The sequence below is a fragment of the Osmerus eperlanus genome, chromosome 5 (genome assembly GCF_963692335.1).
Source record: "Osmerus eperlanus chromosome 5, fOsmEpe2.1, whole genome shotgun sequence".
NCBI lineage: Eukaryota > Metazoa > Chordata > Actinopteri > Osmeriformes > Osmeridae > Osmerus > Osmerus eperlanus.
Window position 1 is genome coordinate 12,956,041 of NC_085022.1, and position 24,270 is coordinate 12,980,310.

General features: G+C 45.0%; 3 protein-coding genes across 5 annotated transcripts; 1 reads left to right on the top strand and 2 right to left on the bottom strand.

The window, feature by feature from the left end:
- Positions 1-1,283: 1,283 nt before the first annotated feature.
- On the top strand, positions 1,284-24,140 carry lmf2a (lipase maturation factor 2a). 2 transcript variants are annotated; one of them, XM_062461694.1, is made up of 14 exons: positions 1,284-1,482; positions 2,207-2,460; positions 2,543-2,571; positions 2,855-3,048; positions 3,137-3,315; positions 3,468-3,606; positions 3,689-3,817; positions 3,904-4,009; positions 4,086-4,182; positions 4,332-4,514; positions 4,669-4,837; positions 8,097-8,208; positions 8,286-8,394; positions 23,540-24,140. In XM_062461694.1, the coding sequence occupies exons 1-14, from the start codon at positions 1,389-1,391 to the stop codon at positions 23,876-23,878; spliced, it is 2,133 nt and encodes a 710-aa protein (XP_062317678.1). In that variant the 5' UTR covers positions 1,284-1,388; the 3' UTR covers positions 23,879-24,140. The 2 variants fall into 2 exon arrangements, with proteins under 2 accessions (XP_062317678.1, XP_062317677.1); XM_062461693.1 differs by lacking the exon at positions 23,540-24,140 and adding an exon at positions 8,550-9,667 and having other exon boundaries at positions 1,286-1,482.
- miox (myo-inositol oxygenase) lies at positions 9,760-12,115 on the bottom strand. Its single transcript, XM_062461705.1, is given in 10 exon segments — positions 9,760-9,881; positions 9,964-9,972; positions 9,974-10,160; positions 10,242-10,309; positions 10,399-10,508; positions 10,622-10,689; positions 10,754-10,916; positions 11,133-11,213; positions 11,316-11,393; positions 12,004-12,115. Coding segments are annotated over 10 exon segments (891 nt in total). The 5' UTR covers positions 12,022-12,115; the 3' UTR covers positions 9,760-9,772.
- Positions 15,701-19,377, bottom strand: LOC134021163 (zinc finger protein 235-like). Of its 2 annotated transcripts, XM_062461697.1 has the most exons (3): positions 19,251-19,377; positions 19,012-19,037; positions 15,701-18,525 (listed from the first exon to the last, which is right to left on the bottom strand). In XM_062461697.1, the coding sequence occupies exon 3, from the start codon at positions 18,292-18,294 to the stop codon at positions 17,017-17,019; it is 1,278 nt and encodes a 425-aa protein (XP_062317681.1). In that variant the 5' UTR covers positions 18,295-18,525; positions 19,012-19,037; positions 19,251-19,377; the 3' UTR covers positions 15,701-17,016. The 2 variants fall into 2 exon arrangements, with proteins under 2 accessions (XP_062317681.1, XP_062317682.1); XM_062461698.1 differs by lacking the exon at positions 19,012-19,037 and having other exon boundaries at positions 19,251-19,365.
- Positions 24,141-24,270: the final 130 nt, after the last annotated feature.

The window sequence follows — 24,270 nt, forward strand, 5'->3', positions numbered from 1 at the left end:
CTGTCAAGCCAGATCACGCATACTCAGATGTCAGACAAATAAAAACCACTGCATAGTGACTAGAAGTGTTGTGAGTCCAGATCAGCTCTGGTGATTGGATGTCGGTTTTGCACATATTAAATCATCAAAATGCATAACTGTCCCACTTTACCTGATGTCCCATTACCTGAACTCACCCTATGTGTAGCCTATCTAATGGCTGGTTAAAGGGGTCATTGATTGCACAATTTTAAAATGTAGCTGTAAAACTAGGTTTTAGACCAGAGACAAAAAAGGTGGAGCCACGTACCTTTGTCACGCCCCAAAATGTGCTGCGAGCTGTTCTGTGTATTTCCACAGAATTACAAAGAAGAACGTTATTGTAGCATATTAAAATGGATTACGGTGGTAAATGCAGTGTTCCAGGCTGTACAGGGAATGCTGACACTTTTCAGAGTCTTCCTAAGGAACCAAACACTCGACGGGCTGTGATTGCAATCACTAACCCTAACCCTAAAACTTATGATAAATTACTATTTCCCTTTGCAGTTTCACTGGCCCATTTTACCTGAACAGCTGGCCCATTTTACCTGAAACTGCTCGTGCAAAAAAAGTTGGCACAGATGATGTTTCAAGAACTGTAGGGCCTAAATAATTATATTTTATTACATAATTTCAACACAAAATGATGAAAAACAGTCATTAGTAATCATAAAAACACATGGAACAAGCATATATGGTATTGTATTATTATCCCAAACGATTTACCAAAAAGTGTCCCATTTTACCTGATATCACCCTACAGAAATATCAGTTGTAAAAATGTCTGTATAAAAACTGACCCACCTGCAACCGACGCAAGCACACCACAATTCTGCATCCCCAGAAATTGTACCCTCTCTCAATAATAATTGGAATAAAGACCTGTTCAATTAAATGTACTCTTTCATCAATGTGAGCACATTCTCAGAATAATACAGCCCACCCCTGCCTCTACAGAAAATAAGAGTCTGGGCCTGGCGAAAAGTCTTAAGAGAAACTTTCTATGTCAACATTTTTCAAAACGCCCCATGTTTAGGGGGCAGAAGAACTAGTTTTTTCAGCCTCACTTATTGAAAGCAAATATTTTCACTACAGTATTTTTATTTGATTGATATGACTTGGCTTTAATTGCATTAACTGTTCATGCTATTGAAATCCTGTGGGTTATTTTACTACCAATTTTGGGAATTAAATTTGACTTAACACCATAAGTGTAGTGACCTTTATTTTGAAACATTTTGGTTCACTCTACCGGAAAGCAGTTTCCTTGTAGCCTGCTGCTGAGGGTCCAGCTGTAAAAATACTTGCAAAGATCCATCGGGTTGGTTGAGAGCTGTGGCTGATCCACAAAGTAGCCTACACAGATAATGGGACACAACATGCTGCCGCGGCGCATGTTCCTCTGGTGTATGGCTGTCATCTATATGTTTGCTTTTGTCTCCCTTTACCTCCAGATACCAGGTGAGATTACTAACGTGATCGCTTTTACCTGGATGAGAATCCTCTTTCTGGCGATGTAGCTAGCTTCCTAGCTAAAGTTAGTTTAATGCAAATGCCTCGAACTTTCTGTACTGCTGATGCAAAGATGAAACTTAATTGTAAATGTTTGCACTAAGTGCCTTATATAACTAAAAGCTAAACTGAACAAATATATAAACGCAACATGTAAAGTGCTGTTTCTCGACCTGAAATCACAAAATGCCGCATGAAGATTATAGTTTACAATATATGACCTAGTGAATAAATTCTAATTGACTGTAACATGCGTTTTCATTTTCGTTCAGTTTAGCTAGTGCTTGGTTTGGAGAGATGACTTACTTTCCCGTAACTTGGGTTTGAGTTAGAAACCAAACGGTTGCATAATGTTATCCTACAGTACCACTGAGTACTGTTTCTCTGTATATAAACTTTCTGGTTACTACTGGGTATCTTATCAGCTAGTGTGTTTTATATGTGTAATGAATTCATAGGTTTGTAGTGCTAGGCTAGAATTGTGTTCATTGTCTTTTCTTTAGGGAAATAATTTAGTATTTTAGAAAACAGGATGTGCATTCTCTTCACCCATGTGCATTAATCACAATAAAAAACAAACAACAAAAAACATTTTGTAATAGAAATGCACACATTCAGATTGTACCAGTTGAGTCCAGCGTTGTGATGTGAATGCTTGTATGTGTGTTGGAAGGTCTCTATGGTAATGAGGGACTGTTGCCTGCACGGTGGCAGCTGAGATACAGCGGCAAGCCTCTGTTGGACCAGATTCTGTCCTCTCCTACTCTGTTATGGCTGGGGCCGAAGCTGGGCCTGGACACGCACACTGCCATGGAGCTGCTTTGCCTGGTAGGGGCAGCCCTTAGCCTGGCTGCTACACTGCTGGAGAGTCTGAGAGACAGCCTAGTCTATTTCTGTTTGTGGGTGCTGTACCTGTCTCTGTACCAGGTGAGTTACAGCAGGTATAGTCCATCTATCTATCAGCTTTGTATGTCAGGCAGAATTTGTAATCTCCAACACTCTGTCTTAGGTTGGCCAGGTCTTTCTCTACTTCCAGTGGTGAGTGTTCTCGAACCGAGTGTGATGGAGGGTGTGAGTGACGTCCCGAGTGTGTGTTTAATTAACAAACGGGTTCCATCTGGTGTGTGTCTGACAGTCTGACTACTGTGAGCAGTCAGTCTATATTTGCCATGTCATGACGACATCTAAACAACTTCAGAGCACAACTGCTAAACAACCTCGGAGCATCACACACTATAAACACAAATTATTATTTCCTAGGCCACCTTATCTCTCAATATTTTCTTCTTTTTTTTTCCCTACTTGCCCTGATGGTATTCAGGGACAACCTGCTCCTGGAGACAGGGTTCCTGTGTGTCCTCGTAGCCCCCTTGACATTGGTGCGGGGGTCGAGAGGGGTCAGGGAGCATGACCCGATAACGTTCTGGTTGGTGCGTTGGCTGCTCTTCAGACTGATGTTTGCCTCTGGAGTGGTCAAACTTACCTCCCGCTGTCCCACCTGGTGGGGCCTCACAGGTGTGTGTGTGTGTGTGTGCGTGCGCTCCAAGACTCTTAACTCCTGGTATGTTTGTTGGCTTGACTCCAGTGTAATATGTGTGTTTAGCCCTGACCTACCACTATGAGACCCAGTGTATCCCTACACCCCTGGCCTGGTATGCCCACCAGCTGCCTGTGTGGTGGCACAAGCTCAGCGTGGTTGGCACCTTTGTCATTGAGATCGCAGCCCCCTTCCTCTTCCTGTGCCCTCTACGAAGGCTCAGGCTTGGGGCCTTCTACATGCAGGTGTGTGTGAGGTTTGGGGTTGGGGGTGGTGGTGGTTAGTTGTGTACATGTGAGTTGACTAGTTATTTCCAATCGTAAAACGTGATTAGATAACTTGAGGAACCAAACCGTTTGTCTCTTCGTTTCTTTGAGTGCCCTCTTGTGGTGTGTAGGTGTTACTGCAGGTGCTAATCATCACATCTGGCAACTACAACATCTTCAACCTGCTGACTCTGGCTCTCTGTCTGTCCCTGTTGGACGATCAACACGTGCATTTCTGGCTACGCAGGTCACAGAAACCGAACAGCTGTGGTATGGTCATACACACACATCTATGCACACTTAGGTATTTTCTTGTGTGGGTGTAATGTCCATCCTCCTTGTTTCCATTCAGGTTCCAAGGTGTTTTCTTGGGCCTGTTTGATGGTGGAGCTGGCAGTGTGGTCTCTGATGTTCTATGGAGCAGTCATATGCTTTGAGCTGCAGTTGGACTGGGACAAAGGGAGTGTCCGCTCAAGGACAGGTGTGTGTATATATGCGTGTGTGTGTGTGTGTGTGTGTGTCTAGACAGTACCAATCTGAGATTGTTTTGCTTTTTCAATCTTGCAGCATTCACCTACCACCAGTTTAACCAGTTCCTGAAGACTGTCACCATTCCCAGTGTCTGGTTGGGCATCCTCTCTCTTACCTGGGAGGCGGTCACTGCCATGTTCAGGTGTGTGTCCTCACAAAGGAACTTACAAAGGTGTGTAAAAAGTCTTGCCAACGGTTGTTTGTGTGTGTTTTCTCAGGTGTGCGTGTGTTCAAGGCTTTCTGAAGAGATTCTGGGGGACTCTACAGTGGATAGTGTTTGCTGCTGCTGCTGCCTCCATTTTCGCCGTCAGTCTGGTGAGTGACCTGGCTGGTCGAGTCCCCCTCCCCTCGTCCACACATGTTGCATGGGTGATACGTTAGGGATCGGAGCCAAACGGGTGCATCCACCTCTGACATTCTACAGGACGAAGAGTGAGGTGTTTGCGTTGACTGTTTCCCTCCAGGTGCCTTTCACCTACGTGGAGTACGACTCTAACGCCAGCCTGTGGCCGGGGGTCCGCCGGGCGTACGAGGCGGTGGACCGCTACCAGCTGGTCAACTCCTACGGCCTGTTCAGGAGGATGACCGGGGTGGGGGGGCGACCTGAGGTGGTCATCGAGGCAAGCATGGACAGAGTGACGTGGACGGTGAGAGACTGGGGAATACGGAGTGGAACGAGTAGAGGGGGAAGCAAGGGATGGGCTTGTTTTTTTGAAATGGTCCGGCTTCGGTTTATTGGATTGTGTGCGGTCAGTGGATACGTAGCACACCTGTTAACCCTGCAACCACATCCACCTTCAGGAGATCGAGTTCATGTATAAGCCAGGGAACATGAGTGCCCCCCCTGCGGTGGTTGCTCCCCACCAGCCCAGGCTGGACTGGCAGATGTGGTTTGCTGCCCTGGGACCCCACACACAGGCCCCGTGGTTCACCAGCCTCGTGTACAGACTGCTGCAGGGAAAGAGAGACGGTACACACATACTCTGTCTGTCTGTCTGTCTATCTCTCTCTCTCTCTCTCTCTCTCTCTCTCTCTCTCTCTCTCTCTCTCTCTCTCTCTCTCTCTCTCTCTCTCTCTCTCTCTCTCTCTCTCTCTCTCTCTGTCTGTCTGTCTGTCTGTCTGTCTGTCTGCTGTTGCATGCTGGGAGTGAGTGTGCGGAGCGTCTGGAGGGTGGCTGTGAGTGTGGCTGGATACCCTGCTGTTTGGTTTGTGTTGCTGTTTTTTCATACTGTATTCCCTTTACCATGTCTGTGTCACTGGTCTGTTCGTCACAAGCACTGGTTTGGTTTCGGGGGGGATGGGGAGATCAGGAATCTGCAGCCAACTTTTTTACATGGGTACATGAGTGTAAAAAACGCCTCTTGGATGAATAGCGCAATAGTACTGCTTCTTGATGCTGTAGACAAAGCAAACATGCTAGTAGAGCAGGGGATTGTGCTGAAGGACACCCAAACACAAGTGTTCCCCCTTACAAACCCAGCTAAAAGGGTCACGCTTTCCAATGTGCCTCCTTTTCTTAGAGACGCTGTTTTAGAATGGGAGCTATCCCGACATGGTCAGCTAGTCTCGGCGATCAAGAAACTATCCATGGGTGGAAAGTCTGTGTTAATGAGACACGCAGTATCGCATAGAAGAAAAGTTCACATGATACTAAAAATGGATTATGGAGAGCTAAACATTGCCTTCAGATTTAAGATGGAAGGCTATGATTATGTGATTTTTGCTACCACCGAAAGGATGAAAGGTTTTGGATGTGGAAGGGAGTGACATCTAGTGCGTTCGTGCCCAGCGCAGGGGAGCAAAGACCAACAGCTTGACGGCCCAGCTCAGGCAGATGAAGGCCCTAGTGATGCCCCACAGACGGGACATGAAGCCCCGGGAGGGGAAGCGGGTAGTGGTGAGATTGATGTGAACGGTGGAAGGGAGGAGGTGGGGCAAGAGGACGCGAGTGTCAGTAGGCCGGAGTTGGAGAGCGAAGAGGACGATAATGAGATGGGCAAGGAAACGGACGAGGCCGTGGCAGAGTCTTTACTAGCCAATGAGGAAACCAAACTAATGGACGAAGAGGCAGCACTCAAAGTCCCTACAACCAAGCGAAAGTCAGGAACGGGAGACACAGGATTGAAACCTAAAAGAAAGACCAAGCGGGCCAGTCAGCTAAAAAGGCATCCCTGGCGAGCAGGAGGTAGACAGCGGGTGCACACTAGAGCATATTACGCTCCTTTCTAGAGAACACAAAGGGGAAAAAGAAGGTGCAAGTGGGAGATCACTTTTCGGACACTTTTTTATTTATTGAATCTGCCATCTCGCTCATGAAAACTACTGAAGGGGAGTCCATGACGAGCCAACAGGTCTGCAGGCTCAAGAAAATTGTACAGAAACTGAAACTTACGCCTTTTGCTAATGAAGTTCAATTGTCGCAATCATGAGCTCGGTTTAATTTTTTTTTCAGGGATATTGTGTATGTTAAACAACTGTCTAATGGTGGATATAAAGGTTGCATCTTTAAACCTTAACGGGGCCGAAGTGCCAAAAAAAGAGCAACTTTATATGAGCTGATAAAGGTGAAGGCTCGAGATGTTATCTTGATAAGGAGACCCACAGCGATGCTGCCAATGAAGTAGATTGGCGTAGGAGTGGGAGGGGAATGGGGTACTCAGTCATAAAACTTCCATTAGTGCTAGGGTGGCAATACTGTCCGCCAAAAACTTCTCACCAGCCTCCTATGAAGTGGAGGACAGGCTGTTAAAAGTGAAAGCTAAGTTTGAAAATGTAACGTGTATTTTGTAAATGTCTATGCACCAATGGCAGCCGCAGAACGGCTGATTTTTTTACACAAGTTGTCCGAAACACTTTCTGAATGCAATATGGAGGAGTATCTATTTCTTGGTGGGGATTTTAACAGCACGACAAGTGATTCAGACAGAAACCATACAGAACCCCACATGGCCTCCCGCTGTAGCCTGGTGTGCCTAGTTGAGGCCCATGAACTATGTGATGTATGGCGGAATCTAAATGGTGACACTAGACAATAAAATTGGGCTTGGTAAACCCAGGGGAAACACTGAGAGAGAACTTGTTCTTTTTGTGAGTATAGAGAAACAATTTTCCATTGCTTCATGGAATGCGACAGACTGCGCATACAGTTCTTTTGTCACTAGATAAGTTGTTCCGGGCTGTGGGAGATGTCATTAGTATCTCCGGTTTCATTGTAGGCCATCCCTACCGGAAAAAAGACGAGATGCGAGAGTCGAGACTTAGCAACGGATGTTGCTAAGTTCAAACACATTTGGGGGTGGGAAAGAGCACTCTGTTGCATAGAGGAGGAGGAACTAGTGTTTGTGGATGCCTTAAGCTAGATGGGGTTTCTGCTTGTGTCAATTTGTGCTAGTGCCTGTGGTCTTGTGTTAGCCTGGTCCTAACCGGACCCTAGTACATTTCATTTGTACAGAGGGTCTGGGATCGCTCCATTGACAAGCGTTAACTTCCTTGAAGGCGGGTACTCTGATGAAGTTCAAAACTATTGGATCTGCCCAGAGCCACTCTGATCTGCCATAACCAATCGCTAGCGTTCGCCTTAGCCAAGTCCTCTACTGTAATGGAGCTAGCTGTCGTAGCTGGAAAATCAAACTTTTCCCGAACCCCGTGGGGAGGAGGGCCAAAACATCATGGCCACCAACAAAAGATTGTTCTTGCTCCGGCTTTACCTTTTGGATATTTGGCAGCGTTGCCACAACAGACCGAATGAATGGCTTCGCTCGCATCTTTCTCCGCTGCCATTACTGAACTACAACTCAAACTAGCACACGACATCAACGTCATCGTTCTCAGCCACTCCCTCTGTTCGCTGATTGGCCATACAAAAAATTGATTTGAGAAAACCGACTTATATGCCGAATTCCCAGACCTAGTACAGAAGCAAAATCTAAATTGAGCGGAAGTACGTAGGAGGGCAGTGCCAGGCTAGTCTTGTGTGTGTTTGAATTGGGTTTTTTTAATATTTTTTTTATGTATTGTTGTGCTCTGTGTGTACATAGAATAGTGTAATGTCCAGCCAATCCATAAGGGACAAATAAAGGTGTGTTGAAACTCAAACTCTCTTTCTGTTTCGCTCTCTATCTCTCACTCTCTTTCTCTCACTCACTCCCTCCCTCCCACACACACACACCACACTTTTTTTTAGACAGTCCGTGTGTGAACCAGATCTTTTTTTCTGTCTTTCTGTCCAGTAATTGAGCTGATCCAGTCCGATGTGTCTCGCTACCCATTCCTGCAGCAGGCTCCCTCCTACATCCGAGCCCACCGCTACAAATACTGGTTTACAGAGCCCAAGTCTGATGGGTCAGCACACACACACACACACTCTTTTACCTGAATTTTTGTGTGCTTGTATGTAACACACTCTGCCTTGTTCGTAGCTCGTACCCTGACCGATGGTGGAGGAGGGTGTACTCAGAGGAGTTCTATCCCACAGTGCACCTGGGTGACACCTTCCTGGAGAGCATGCTCAGTCAGCATGGGCTCAAGGTAAACACCAGAACGTAAACAACAAGCATGTAGGAAAACACGATCGGCAGCACTGACAAACTGCTGTGCCCACTGGTTTTGAGGTGGTATTGGTCTCATTCTGGTGTGTAGGGACTTGTAACCTGACTGTGTGTTGTGATGGTGTGTGGTGACAGGACAGGTCTCCTCCCTGGCGTGTTCCAGAAGCCCCTCTCGCACAGGCTGTGAGGTGGGTACGCTCCCAGGTGAGGGGTGTGTCGGCCCCTCTGCTGCTCTGGAGCCTGTTTGCCTGCAGTGCCACCATCTGTCTACTCCGGGGACTGCGCCACTCCTGTGCTACTACACACAAACACAAACCCACCGCAACCAATTCTGACCACACGGACACCATACCTGATGGTAACTCCTCGCTGGAGGAAGAGCACCAAGAGAAGGAGGGGAAGGAGCTGAAAGATGATACAGTAGAGGAAGAGAATTGTGAAGGAAATAGTGTAGCAGAGGAAGACAAGCAGATGGAGGAGGAGGTGGAGGAGGATGATGAGGAAGAAGAGGGCAAGGTGAGTGAAAAGGATGACATGGAAATGCTACGAAAGAGAAATATTACGTGTGAGGATGAGAGGCAGGGCAACTACCCAGTTAGTTGAAGGCTATCTGTCCAAATTACCTGTTTGTCTTATTTTCTCTGACTAGAAAACAGATTGTATTTTTCATGTTTTCAGTCTGAGAAAATAAAACATTTGTCACGCATGTCACACCTGCCTGTGAGTTATTAAATATTCTGCATACTCTACCCTTCAGACTGTATGGCCTACAGATAGCTTACTAGCCATTTTCTAACTGTTTCTGCTTGTCTCCACTGGTTACAGTTGTGCCAAGATGATGTTTGGTGATGTATTATGTACGTTGTGTGATCGTGTTGTCATGGTTGATAATGTCAATCTCGGTTTGTCATGATTATAGGGGCACTTCTGTGGTAAGAATCAGACAATGGAGGAGAACATATGATAGAAAGTGTCATATGTAAAAAATATCATGTTCTTTTTGATACTATGCTGACAATCAAGAGAACATACCTTTTGGTATAGTTCCATGTTTTTGTTTTTGTGTCTTGTGTGTGTTAAATGTTTGCTATGCCTCTAAGATACTGTAAGTATTTTAACCAACTGCACTATTTCCCATTTCCACAAATGTTTTTTTTTCTACTTTTGTCAGTGTTGCAAAAAAGTACATCGCAAAACTATATCTTTTGGACACTTTTTTGTATCATTTATAATAAAGCAAAAATTGACACGTACTTTTACTTTTATTGTTTAATTGTTTAATTAATCAAAATTGTATGAACAATATAGGCATTTCACAAGGAAAAAAAAGGGAAGGTGCTTTAGAGCGTGTGTTTCAGTTACCACCGCAGAACTCCAGGGCAGTACTTGTTGATGAGAGACTGGTAGTAAGGCTTGAGGTTTTCAACATCAGGCAGATCTGTGCTTTTAGTGTAGAGGTCAAACTTACTGTAGAGGGCACAGAACAAAGGTCAGATCAGAGACAACGGCAACAAACCATTTAGAGAGCATGTGTGTTAGAGGGACCTACTTGAACTCTGACCCAGGGCAGCATGCGTAGGTCTTTGTCATTGCACAGGTGCATGTAGTCGCCATGGGAATGCCAGGGGTAGAAGGAATGGAAGCGGATCATATAGAGACCCTGGGGGAGAGGGTGGAAACAGGTGAAACTCGGTCATTCACTCCCTCACCTACACTTGTTGAACTTCAGGACTCTGTAGAGATACTCTGTAACAAAACAAGATACGTTAGGAGTATCCTTCTCGTGTTGAGGTCAGAGGGTACTGTATCTGCTGTGTAGATACTCACCATCATGGCCCCAGGACATCAGCACATTGTCCAGCCCACAGTTGGAATTGTAGATCCCACACTCAGTACTAGAGAGACAGAAGGAAGAAGACCCTGAATCAAAGGGCCACAGCTTGAACCAATTTGATGGGATGTTTGAAGAGAGACATTATTGTACTTGTAAGCGTGGTTTTCCTCGTCTGGGCTGTCCAGGAACGTTTTGTCTCTGAAGACGATGCCGTTTTGAAACCTGCAGCCCACTGGGAATGTGTCCCTGACTACAGCCCACTGCAATACAGCGTCACAGTTAGCCTAGCCTGGCCTATCTTAGCCTAGCCTAGTTTAGCCTATCATGGCCTAGCCTAGCCTGGCTAAGTAAGTCCATGTGTTTCACCTCTCACCTGGGGTTCCCCCCACAGTGCCATTATCTTCCCGATGTCATGGATCAGACCCACCAACTGGAACCAGTCTAGGGGAGAGGAGGGGATGTGTTAGACTAGTGTGTTTGTGTGTTGGAGGTTGTGCACGTTTACCTTTGTCTGGGTGTTCTTTGCGTATGCCCTCAGCAGTCTGGAAGGCATGGAAGGAGTTGGGAAAGTCCACATCAGGATCAGATTCATCCACCAGCTGGTCCAAAGACATGATGGCCTCCATCACCCCCATCTGGGCATGTCCACAGTTGGACCAATCAGAGTACTGCAGAGGCGGAGGAGAGGGCGAGGTGGAGAGAGAGAGAAGGTCATGGTAGTATTACAGGTGGGCGTATTCAGCTGTCCTTTTCTGCCGCACATTGCATATCTGCTTTCGAAACATTTCTGTTCTGATTTCTGTGAAACATGACTTGGTACAAAATGAACTTTTCCGAGTGGAGCAGAGTGCTTTTTCTTTGCCATGCTCTCCCAGCACACAAACCTTTTGTTTGACAAAGTCCAGGGTCTGGTTGGTGTGCTTCAGCTTGTACGTGTTTAACACACAATCGATCAGACTCCCACTCTGTCACACACACATACACACACACTGTTGTGCACACAAAGTACCCACAATAAACCCTTAAGACCCCCTTCACGACCTGTTGGAAGACGAGCTGACGTTCACCTCAAAGTTCCTGTACTCAGCCTGGTCTTTAGAGTCAGTCTCCAGATTTGGTCGATATGCCAGAGACGGGTCTGGGCCCTTGGAACACATAGACAAACAGGCTGATGTATACGGCTGATACAGACATTAGACGGCCAAACAGACAGACACAAATGAGACATCTTTTTCGCAAGAAAACATGCATGCCGTTTTGAAAACTCCATCTGAACTAACCTAGGCATAGTACTCTGTCCTATAACCCTGTTTCATGTTGAATATGGATCATAGATCCATATTGTGTATTTATCCTTTTAAATCCATTGAAACGTCTGATAGTGAGGTTTGGCATAGGCTTAATAAAACCACAAAACTGTAATTCGTCTTCAATTCTAAGTAGCTGCAAAATATGGTTGCAAAAATAAATATATACCAATAAAAAGCTAACTAGTTGGTTCCATTGTCCTGTAATAGGCAGGCCTGAACCAACACACTAGAGGACATGTATACTATTAACATCAAGCATAATATGTTGCTGAATGATGTTCATGTTGTTGCATGATGTATTGAAGCATCTGCGAGCATGTGTTATCTTATAGTCTATGAAATGTTACTTGTCACAGTGCTAGCCCATGTCAAAGACCTTCCTATGCTAAAACCCCTACCTAAAAGAGACACAAATACCAACACAGTATTGTTCTGTCTGACGTACACGGTTAACGACCCTCATGTTGAGTAGAAGAGTAGTCCCAGGAGATGAGGATGTGTGTGAGAGGAAGCTCTTTTTAGCTGGACTGCTGTCAAACTCCTCTATATCTGTCAGTCCAGCATTTCTGCACAGGTTGTACAGGAAATGTAAACACACCAATGTGTTCACGATTAGCAGGAGCAGAACAAGATTTGCAGGAGCAGAAAACGATTTGCAGAAATTTACAGAAATAAAGGTTCATCGGTTGTCCTTCACATTCACACACTGTTGTCTTTATACTTAACAGATCATATACTGGACTGGGGGTCAGATGGCTGAGCGGTTAGGGAGTCGGGCTATTAATCAGGTTGTTGGTTTGATTCCCGGCCATGCCAAATGACGTTGTGTCCTTGGGCAAGGCACTTCACCCTACTTGCCTCGGGGAGAATGTCCCTGTACTTACTGTAAGTTGCTCTGGATAAAAGCGTCTGCTGAATGACTAAATGTAAATGTAAACATATGATGTCCCAAAGGCCCAACTCCTTCTCAGGTCACCTTCTGGCAGCAACCTTGCAGATGGGTTTCACTGTGCAACCAGGCCTACCAAGCTGCTGCTGGGCCAAGAGCTGATTGTAATGGCACACTGGGACTTGCAGATTACCTGAAATAAATATTTGTCTTTCTGCTGTGTAAGATGTAGGCCTACTGCTTTTAACTTGAGTTGAACGCTGTTAAACACTGCCATGGTCAGCAAACACTTGCCATGTCTACTTCAGAAAGGATACTGTTCACAGCTGTATGAGTCAATAGGACATTACCATTACCTGAATGACTTGTAGTAGTGATCGGGAGGTTATGCCTGTTCTGATGATGGCATAAACCATGTTAGATTGTTGGCTCTATGTGCATTGTTTGGGTCTCCTCTCCATTGTTTTCTGTTTTGTCGTTGGTTCTGTTGCAGGATGGCAGGCAGGTAGAGGAGCTGTGATTGCTGCAGGGGCACACCTGTGATCTGTGCCTTGGTCCTTAATAAGCTGTGCCCTAACAAGCTGGGTCTCTCCATTACTAGCAGGAACATCATCACTGTTTGCTTTTTAGTGTGTAATGATATATTCACTCTACACTTGCACTGATCCCACACCCATTCCATACACTTCTAATTTACCAACCATTTCTTTGTAAGCACTTTTTATTAAATAAATACATTGTTATCCTTATTACCGTGGCTTGTCACTTCCTGAAGTTCTTATCTAATCTTCCTATGAATCAAGTTATGACAGCATTAAACAAGCCCTGGTTGGCTACACACCTCATGTCGGGCTTATACAGATGTGTGTATTGGCACTGTATTGGATATTCAATTCTTCTGCCTCTCTCCATCTCCCTGGTCCTCCCCCAGCACCAGCAGCTCCCTGTCCCCCTGGTCCTCCACCAGCACCAAGGGTGTGCCCAGAAGCCAACACCTGTGACATAACCCTGAGACTGCCCATACACACAACCCATGTACAGTTCAAACAGTACATGGTGTCTAGGATAATACAGTCACCCACCTTTGGGCAGGCATAATGTCACAGCCACAAACGTGACCCCGTTTTTGGTTTTGCCCTGCCCTACTGTGTCCGTGTCTGCAATTGTCTTCACCTGTGTCTCATTCAGTGGTTTCAGTTCTTGTTTGTATTATCATGTCCACCTGTGTCTTGTTTGGTTCTGTGTATTTTAGGTTCCTGTTTTGTGTCCAGTCTTTGTCTCGTCCTTACCCTTGTTAACGTGAGTACCCTGTCCAGTGCCGGTCCTTCCTACACTTTTCACAACGTACTAACATAGTCAGGTGGCTGAGCGGTTAGGGAATCGGGCTAGTAAACAGAAGGTTGCTGGTTCGACCCCTGGCTCTGCAAAATGACATTGGGCAAGGCACTTCACCCTACTTGCCTCGGGGGAATGTCCCTGTACTTACTGTAAGTCGCTCTGGATAAGAGTGTCTGCTAAATGACTAAATGTATGACTAAACGTACGGACGCCGCTACGCCAAGCGTCTGACAATCACGGACGCCGCTACGCCAAGCGTCTGACAATAATGGACGCCGCTACGCCAAGCGTCTGCAATCACGGACGCTGCTACGCCAAGCGTCTGACATTATGTGGATAGCTAGGAAGATAAGCAGCTAGCTCACCATTATGCCATATCGGTATTATCATCTCGTGAGACCAGAAGTGACCATGTGAGGCGATCCTTCGATTAAAGTCAAGTTTTTTTAACATCTGTTGTCAATTTTGTCAATTAAAAGTTGTAACTAACAAAGAAGTTTCACACATTCGTTTTTACTTTGTAACTATAGTTTTAAAAGCCTTCAGCAAACTGTGCAACTGGCTGGCTAGGCGGGCTTGCTGTCATTGGTTTTTGCCTTTCCTCACATCCCAGTCCCCAATCAAAGTTGTCAGTTTGCCTGTGTTATCGAATATGATAGTTTGGAGAAAAGTACAAATGTGTATCGATATATCCTTCTCAATTACACTAAATTGTTAGTTTACTTGCTGTGCCAACTAGCACTAAACCCCATATTTGTATGTCACTTTGTATAAAAGTGTCTGCTAATATCAATGAATACAATGTCTAAGAGTCTTATGACTCGTGAATTTTCCATTAAAATATGACCATTCTATGAATGTACATCTATACCTCCTGGGGACCCAGACCAGATCAAGACCCATCTAACACGGCACACAATACCCAAACCCAAATATTCTAATTCATGTAATTCTTCAATATTGAATCAAACAACTATAACCACTCCTGACTTGTTTCAGTTTTTTGTATTCAAATAATGATGCCTACACATTTAAGTAATTGTAGGCCTATAAATGCTATTATTGTATGTTCTAAAAGTAACAACAAATAAATCAACAATAACAATTGTTAATAACAATAAGAGTCTGATTTTAACCTTTTTATATTTAGCTGAGACATCTTTAACCTCTCCCTCAGCCTGTCTGTACTCCCCACTTGCTTCAAGAGGACCACCATCGTCCCTGTGCCCAAAAACACCAAGGTCACCTGCATGAACGACTATCGCCCGATATCACTGACCTCTGTCATCATGAAGTGCTTCAAGCGGCTAGTCAAAACATTCATTTTCTCATCGCTGTATCCCACCCTGGACCCTATGCAGTTTGTATACCGGTCCAACAGGTCTACAGACGATGCCATCACCCTGACTATGCACACTGCTCTCTCCCACCTGGACAAAGGAATATGTATGTGAGGATGCTGTTCATTGACTACAGCTCAGCATTCACCATCATCCCCTCCAGACTCGTCTCCAAGCTTGTGGACCTGGGACTAAGCACCTCCCTTTGCAAGTGGATCTTCAACTTCCTGACGGGGAGGCCACAGGTGGTGAGAATCAGTGACCGCATGCTGCTTCAGGTCAGCTGCAAGCAGGTCAGCTGCTTCAGGTTCCTCGGGGTGAACATCAGCAATGATCTCACCTGGTCTGCTCACACGGTAGTTAAAGCTGCCCGGAAACGCCTGTTCTTCCTGAGGAGACTGAAGAAGTTTGGCATGGACTGAGTCAACCTCACTAACTTTTACAGATGCACAATAGAGAGCATACTGACTGGTTGCATCAGTGTGGTATGAGAGCTGCACAGACAGGGACCGCAAGGTCCTACATAGTGTGATCAGGTCTGCTGAGTTAATCATCGGCAGGAAGCTTCCAGCCCTACAGGACACCTACCACACGATGCTTCAGGAAAGCTGGCAGGATTCAAAGAGACTGTTACCACCCATCCTTCAGTCTTTTTACCCCGTTGCCTTCAGGCGGGCAATACTGAAGCATTCGGTCTCGCACACGTAGACTGGAGAATAGTTTATTTTCCAAGGGCCATCAGGCTTCTGAATGGACACATTCTCACCACTTTCTCACTAACCACTTTACACACTGTCACTTTCAGCTACTGGTTGTACTATCAGCAATATTGCACTAATTGTTACCCCACTTGTCTTTAGGTTAGTATAGGTTTATACGGTTAGTGTAGGTTAATATGTGTATTATTACAGGTTAAGTATACTGTATTGTATATTATTTTGTATATTTAGGAGTTGTTATTTTCTTATCATAGATGTAATCTATGTTCAGGGTACTTATATGTTATGCCAGGTTGCTTTGCGTTGTCGTGTCCTAAGAATTTCAGTGCCCAGTCTGACCTTGTGTTGTTCTGTGCATCTGACAATAAAAGACTTGAACTGGAACTCAGCTATCAGACTAAAGGGTAGAACAGTGGTGAAAACCAATCCTCCTGTGGACACATAACAACTTAAAATACATGAAATGGTATTACATTTTAAAACCAGCACATACAACTCATATTCACCTCTTCTTTGTCAGGGACACATAAAAAGGCTCTCTCTTGATAGTGACTTAGGACTCCAGCAAATAATATTGTCCAAACATTGAAAGCAGGCACAAGGACAAGTAACTTTAAATGCAAAAACATAGTTTATTATCAAAATAGTAAGATAATCAATACATTATGACAATGTAACAAAATCAATACAGAAACAAACGCTACCTTCAGAGCAAACAATAACAAAGGTATTTTAAATGCAAATAAACATAGCGCACCTAACCTGAGCAAGTATAGGAGGCTAATCAAACTCAGTGATTGGTTTAGCTTCTCCTTTTGTAAACCCATCCTGCATACTAAAGTAGCGATGCCGGCTATATGAAGAAACAATTGCCTGACACATACAAATTCAAATGGACCATCACCGGTACTTGGCTGCAGTAAGCCAAATATTCCTTTGCAAGACAAGAGAATATGTAAACACATTTTGGGCCTCTGCACGACAAAACTCTAGGCTATCAAACCAGCAAATATACATTTTACAACACTGAAAACATTACTAGACACTAAAGATTAAGAATCCTTCAAACGTGATGCATAAAATACGAAATTAATACCAAACATGACATGAAAACTTGGGTCATACAGAAGTTCTTTTAGGTGGTGACTGCTGGGACAGCTTGGCCCCAGACATCACTGCTTTGGGTTTTTTCTATTGTGGACACGCAGGCGACTCTTCAGATGGTCATTTGTTTTACCTGAATAGTCACAGAGGTCACCGCTGTAGGCCTTTTCTCCAGTGTGGATCCTGAGGTGCCTTCTAAAATTGTAATTCTGGCTAAAGGTTTTACCACAGAGGTCACAGCTGTAGGGCTTCTCTCCAGTGTGGATTCTGCTGTGAACTGTCAAACTGCTATCATTGCTAAAGGTTTTACCACAGAGGTCACAGCTGTAGGGCTTCTCTCCAGTGTGGATCCTGAGGTGCCTTCTAAAATTGTAATTCTGGCTAAAGGTTTTACCACAGAGGTCACAGCTGTAGGGCTTCTCTCCAGTGTGGATTCTGCGGTGAACTGTGTAATGGTTAGCTCTGCGAAAGGTTTTACCACAGAGGTCACAGCTGAAGGGCTTCTCTCCAGTGTGGATCCTGCTATGAACTCTGAAATCGCCAGCCTGGCTAAAGGTTTTACCACAGAGGTCACAGCTGTAGGGCTTCTCTCCAGTGTGGATTCTGCGGTGAGCTGTAAAACTGCTTTCACCTCTAAAGGTTTTACCACAGAGGTCACAGCTGTAGGGCTTCTCTCCAGTGTGGATTCTGCGGTGAACTGTGTAATGGTTAGCTCTGCGAAAGGTTTTACCACAGAGGTCACAGCTGAAGGGCTTCTCTCCAGTGTGGATCCTGCTATGAACTCTGAAATCGCCAGCCTGGCTAAAGGTTTTACCACAGAGGTCACAGCTGTAGGGCTTCTCTCCAGTGTGGATTCTGCGGTGAGCTGTAAAACTGCTTTCACCTCTAAAGGTTTTACCACAGAGGTCACAGCTGTAGGGCTTCTCTCCAGTGTGGATTCTGCGGTGAACTGTTAACAGGTTAACTCTGCGAAAGGTTTTACCACAGAGGTCACAGCTGTAGGGCTTCTCTCCAGTGTGGATCCTGCTATGAGCTCTGAAATGGCCAGCCTGCCTAAAGGTTTTACCACAGAGGTCACAGCTGTAGGGCTTCTCTCCAGTGTGGATCCTGCTATGAACTCTGACATCGCCAGCCTGGCTAAAGGTTTTACCACAGAGGTCACAGCTGTAGGGCTTCTCTCCACTGTGGATTCTGCTGTGAACTGTCAAACTGCTATCACTGCTAAAGGTTTTACCACAGAGGTCACAGCTGTAGGGCTTCTTTCCAGTGTGGATTCTCATGTGCTTCTTGAGGCTACTGGATGAGGAAAGGCTCTTCCCACATGTATCACAGTGATGTGTCTCCATAACTCAGCTCTCTCTCTCTCTTTGTTCTCTGTCTGGTCTCTCTGGATCCTGTTTTGTATCTAGTCTCTGGAAATGTGTTTCTCCCCGGTTGATCCTGTCTGGTTACTGCTGTTTCTGGTTGAGTCTCTCTCTGTAGTCTCTAGTTGAGTCGCTGTAGTCTCTCTGGAGCCTTAAGGTGTCTTCTCTGTCTAGTATCCGCCCATGATCAAGTATGATTGGCCAGTAGGGGATCTGGAAGAAACAGTTCCAAGTTAATGAGAACTCAGACAAAGAAGTTATTTTACATGTGAAAGCTGTCATAATGTCCACTTTGCATATGTAATCTTGATCATTTGGTGAGAGGTTGATGTTTTTCAGGTTTATTTTTAACTGGAGAAACAACACTGTGATAAAAACGTAATCTCTGGCATACAACTCCTAATAGTAATACTTTTTCAAAATAATAATAGCCTGTATGATTAATTACTACACACTAAGCATTACATGTAATGTAAATATTAACAATAAAATGACTTTGGATTGGAATTGCAAAGTTTTAAATCCAATAATATTAACATACTTTATTCTATTGCATGTGTCTCATCTAATTTAAAAACGGTACAACATAGGAAATAAATTACGGAATGTTTATAAGCACTCAATTTATATTGGCTCCACTGCAGCAATACAGAACACAGCACACTATCTTTACGCTGCCCACAAAACTGGAGTACGTACCTTGAGACTCACAAGACTGTCTGCATCTAAATAACATAAAATAATATTACATAGGCTACACTTTTCACAACGTACTAACATACCCCCATGAATAAAGACAAACACTGAATCTAGCTAACAACACAATCGAAGTAAAGCTAGAGCTAGCTAGCTAGCACCGAAATGAGTTTAAAACCAAGCACAAAGTCGCAAATCCTGGATACAACGTCAAAAGCAACGCATATAATGCTGGCACTTACCTTCATAGTAGTTAGAACTGCAACAGAGCTCACAATAAATGTTCACAATGTTAAAACGTAGGGAAACTTCACTTTACGTTTGACAAACTACATTGATTTAGAGCTCACGTTACCGTGGATACAAACCAAGTAGGTGCGTTTGTCGCCTGCCTGCTTGCAGCCCGGCTGACTTGAAGCAGCCAATGGCATTCTCAGCTTCAAATCAGCCGGCTGCAGCCGCATGAAGTCGAGCACACCTAATGACTGTAAAAAGTCAAGGATACAAACACACGAGATGCAGTTGCACATTTGAAACACCAGATGCCACCAGCACGGTAAAAACGCTACAATGACAGGCATGAATGCATCATCATATTTTCAAAATTTTTCGTATTACCGTTTTTTTCAAATGCTTACACACAAATTCCTTACTTTTCACACAATTTCTGAAACCTGACACTCAAACACCAGAACCACACCTCAAATCTGCAAAACCATACGCACATTTTGGGCCTTTGACTCAGTTTTCAATTTCATAAAACACTTTTTGCAAAACACACAAACAATTCTAACAGGAAGCATCTTGATTTCCTTTTTCAAACACAACCAATCAAAATGCCACACTAATTCATCAGTGCCTTACACTAACTCCTCACATGTGCAAACACTCATTGCTTTACTCAACACCAACCAATCATGGCTTTAGAATAGGCAAATTAGCCTATAAATAGCCTAATTTGAGTTGATTTACAGTGGTGGGTATAATTTGAACATTTACTGTAGAAAAGATAACAGGTATGTAACAATATAATGTAATATACACATGTTCTAACGTACACATAATAGCTGTTTCAGCACAACACACGGTATACTATACACACATATTTTAGCACCCATGCATCCATTGACTGCAGTGCACTGCATGATTGGTCACAGTCTGGTGGATTGCTGTATCATACCGTGCAACAGTACAGTGACTGTAAGAATACATTCTGACAATATTGTAGAAAATAGTATATATTACTGTATGCTACAGTTCATGGCACACACAGACACACCATTCCGTAATCACCTTTTTCAAAATTAGGTTTGGTTTCTGTCCTACTAAACTCTTTCTTTTGTACTGTGTAATACTGTATTCACAACCATAAATGCTGTAAATGTCTATGCACCAGTGGCAGCCGCAGAACGACTGATTTTTGGGGACAAATTGTCCGAAACACTTTCTGAATGCAATATGGAGGAGTATCTATTTCTTGGTGGGGATTTTAACAGCACGATAAGTGATTCAGACAGAAACCATACAGAACCCCACATGGCCTCCCGCTGTAGCCTGGTGCGCCTAGTTGAGACCCATGAACTATGTGATGTATGGCGGAATATAAATGGTGACACTAGACAGTATACTTGGGCTCATGCTAGAGATAATACCATCTCCCTGGCTAGGTTGGACAGAATATACTGCTTCAAGCACCAGTCACATGTGTTCAAAACGTGTTCAATAAGCCCAGTAGGGTTCTCAGATCACAGCCTGTCAGGGGTTGTTTTAATTAATTCGGTGAAGCCAAGAAGTGCTTATTGTGTCAGATGTCAGAAGTTTACGCGTATTCAGCAGTGGTGGGATGTGGGCAATGTCCAAGCCCAGCAATTCTGTACTCAGTACACTTTCAATGTAACTGGGGAGATAACCTGATCAATCAAAGCTCTAGAGACGGATATCGTTGAGTTCCAAGCTCTTGCTAACAAAACAAGAAAAATAAGCCACATTCAGGGGCTCAACATTGGCAGACCTGCTGGGTACTCGTGCACAGGGGGGCCTTGGTGAGATCCAGATTTCAGAATATCTCTGAAATGGAGGCCCCGTCAAAGTTCTTCTTTGGCTCAGCGGCAGGTTAGGAGCTCAGGACCTTTCCTGAAATACGGAGAAGGGCTGCAGAGTTCTACACTGAGCTGTATGCTAGTGAACAGAAAGACGACGACTGAGGAGTCAAGAAGATGTGACAGCATTCCTCAGGTGTCTGCGGAGGAAAACGTGCAGCTTGCACACACTCTGACTGCACTGGGACTGTTAAATGCACTGCAGGGCATGCAGAGTGGCAGGGCTCCCTGTAGGCTTTGTGGGCGAGGATCTGCTCGAGGTCATAAATGACTGACCAGCGGGGTGTTACCCTTGAGCTGCAAGTGAGCAGTCATGACATTGTTGCCAAAAAAGGGGGACCCACAAGAGATAAAGAACTGGAGACCAGTGGCCCTGCTTTGCACTGATTACAAAATCCTCTCCAAAGCTTTGGCAAACAGACTAAGGGAGGGGATGGGTGAAATGATACATACGGACCAGTCCTACTGTGTCAATAATGGATAACATATCCTTGATCCAAGATTATTTAGACCTTTCTCGACTTTTCGGCCAGGTCACTGGGTTGATTTCTCTGGACCAAGAAAAGGCTTTTGGTCGGGTTAAGCACCAATATCTTTGGCGCACAATGAGGGTGTTCGGGTTCAGCCCTGAGTTCATTGCCATGGTCGGTATGCTCTACGGAGATATTGAAAGTGTACTGAAGGTCAACGGTGGGTTAAGTGCTCCTTTTAAAGTGATGAGAGGGATTAGGCAGGGGTGTGCCATGTCTGGGATGCTCTATACCAGGGGTCCACAAACTTTTTTCTGCGAGGGACAGATAATTTTTCCTTTCTTTAATGTGGGGCCGGGTCGGTCTCTAACAGAAAGTGACATGGGCCAGAGTGACTACCAGTATTATTGTGGAGATTTTATTATGATTTGAAATAGATTTATTATGCTAGATTAGTTTATTATTTTGTTATGCACCGTACATCCGTACATATCAAGGGATATATAGCCTATTAAAAGAGCATTATTACTATCGTGATGACCTTTTTTCATATTCATTGCTATTGAAATCAAAACATTTACTTACTCATGCATATTAATCAGTGTGAACTGATTGTCTCTGGCATTGTTCAGAGGGCCGGTCCAAATGCGTGGGCCGTAGATTGGGGACCCCTGCTCTATACTATCGCTATAGAACCACTACTCAATTGTATAAGAGCTGAAATGAAGAGAGCAAAGTGGAGTTATCCTCTGCAGCTGCCTGTCTGCGTATGCAGATGATTTAATAATTGTCATAAAAAATCTGATAGACGTGGACACTCACAAAATTGGTGTAAAATTTTGGGAGAATGTCCTCGGCAAGGGTGAACTGGGGGAAGAGTTGTGCCTTTCAGCTGGGGCATTGGACAAGTGGACTGCCCACTTTACCTGGAGGGCTGAACTGGTCCAGAGGAGGGTTTAAGTACTTGGGGGTGTTTCTGGGGGATTAGGCATTTATGCAGAGGAACTGGGACGGAGCGGCTGTCTCTGTACAGGGAGGCCCTGACCGAGGAGGACTGGGGTCTACTGAATGCAGGGACAGCAAACCAGCGTCTTTCAATTAACAATGATTTTTTTTCCAAGGCTGAATGTGACTCTACCGGAGAATGACGCCCCATATGTCAACCCCCCCCAGAGGGAGTGGGGCTGGACACACTGCGGGGAAAGGGTTTGTATAAACTGTGTGTAAGGGCCCTGAATAGGGAGAAATTAGGAGGCAGAGCTGACACCCCATGGAGGGCCAAGCTGGGGTTACACGCAGAGGAGGGACCAGCCTGGAGAGCACTTTATAAACCACCATTAACCAAGTGGGTGGGGGACGTACAGTGGCTGGTGTTACATGGAGGAGGAACTAGTGTGTGTGGATGCTAGACGTGGTTTCTGCTTGTGTCAATTCGTGCTAGTGCCTGTGGCTAGTGCCACCACACTTTTAGAGACAGTCCGTGTGTGACCCAGATCGTTTTTTCTGTGTTTCCGTCCAGTAATTGAGCTGATCCAGTCCGATGTGTCTCGCTACCCATTCCTGCAGCAGGCTCCCTCCTACATCCGAGCCCACCGCTACAAATACTGGTTTACAGAGCCCAAGTCTGATGGGTCAGCACACACACACACTCTTTTACCTGAATTTTTGTGTGCTTGTATGTAACACACTGTCCCTTGTTCGTAGCTCGTACCTTGACAGATGGTGGAGGAGGGTGTACTCTCCACACTATTCCACACCTGGGTGACACCTTCCTGGAGAGCATGCTCAGACAGCATGGGCTCAAGGTAAACACCAGAACGTAAACAAGAAGCATGTATGAAAACACGATCAGCAGCACTGACAAACTCTGCTGTGCCCACTGGTTTTGAGGTAGTATTGGTCTCATTCTGGTGTGTAGGGACTTGTAACCTGACTGTGTGTAGTGATGGTGTGTGGTGACAGGACAGGTCTCCTCCCCGGCGTGTTCCAGAAGCCCCTCTCGCACAGGCTGTGAGGTGGGTACGCTCCCAGGTGAGGGGTGTGTCGGCCCCTCTGCTGCTCTGGAGCCTGTTTGCCTGCAGTGCCACCATCTGTCTACTCCGGGGACTGCGCCACTCCTGTGCTACGACACACAAACACAAACCCACCGCAACCAATTCTGACCACACAGACACCATACATGATGGTAACTCCTCGCTGGAGGAAGAGGAAGAGCACCAAGAGGAGGAGAAGGAGGATGAGGGGAAGGAGCTGAAAGATGATACTGTGGAGGAAGAGAATGGTGAAAGAAAAAAAAAATAGTGTAGCAGAGGAAGACAAGCAGATGGAGGAGGAGGTGGAGGATGAAGATGAGGAAGAAGAGGGGGAGGCGAGCGAAAAGGATGACATGGAAATGCTACGAAAGAGAATGAATAAGTGTGAGGATGAGAGGCAGGGCAACTCCCCAGTTAGTTGAAGGCTATCTGTCCAAATGACCTGTTTGTCTTATTTTCTCTGACTAGAAAACAGATTGTATTTTTCCTGTTTTCAGTCTGAGAAAATAAAACATTTGTCACGCATGTCACACCTGCCTGTGAGTTATTAAATATTCTGCATACTCTACCCTTCAGACTGTATGGCCTACAGATAGCTTACTAGCCATTTTCTAACTGTTTCTGCTTGTCTCCACTGGTTACAGTTGTGCCAAGATGATG

What these genes read in the sequence shown, in the direction of transcription:
- LOC134021163 (XM_062461697.1), bottom strand. Translation starts at nt 18,294, where the DNA reads ATGGAGACACATCACTGTGATACATGTGGGAAGAGCCTTTCCTCATCC.
- lmf2a (XM_062461693.1), top strand. Translation starts at nt 1,389, where the DNA reads ATGGGACACAACATGCTGCCGCGGCGCATGTTCCTCTGGTGTATGGCT. An exon ending in TGTACCTGTCTCTGTACCAG is followed by an intron (nt 2,461 to 2,542) that starts GTGAGTTACAGC and finishes ACTCTGTCTTAG; the next exon opens with GTTGGCCAGGTCTTTCTCTA. An exon ending in GCGGTCACTGCCATGTTCAG is followed by an intron (nt 4,010 to 4,085) that starts GTGTGTGTCCTC and finishes GTGTTTTCTCAG; the next exon opens with GTGTGCGTGTGTTCAAGGCT.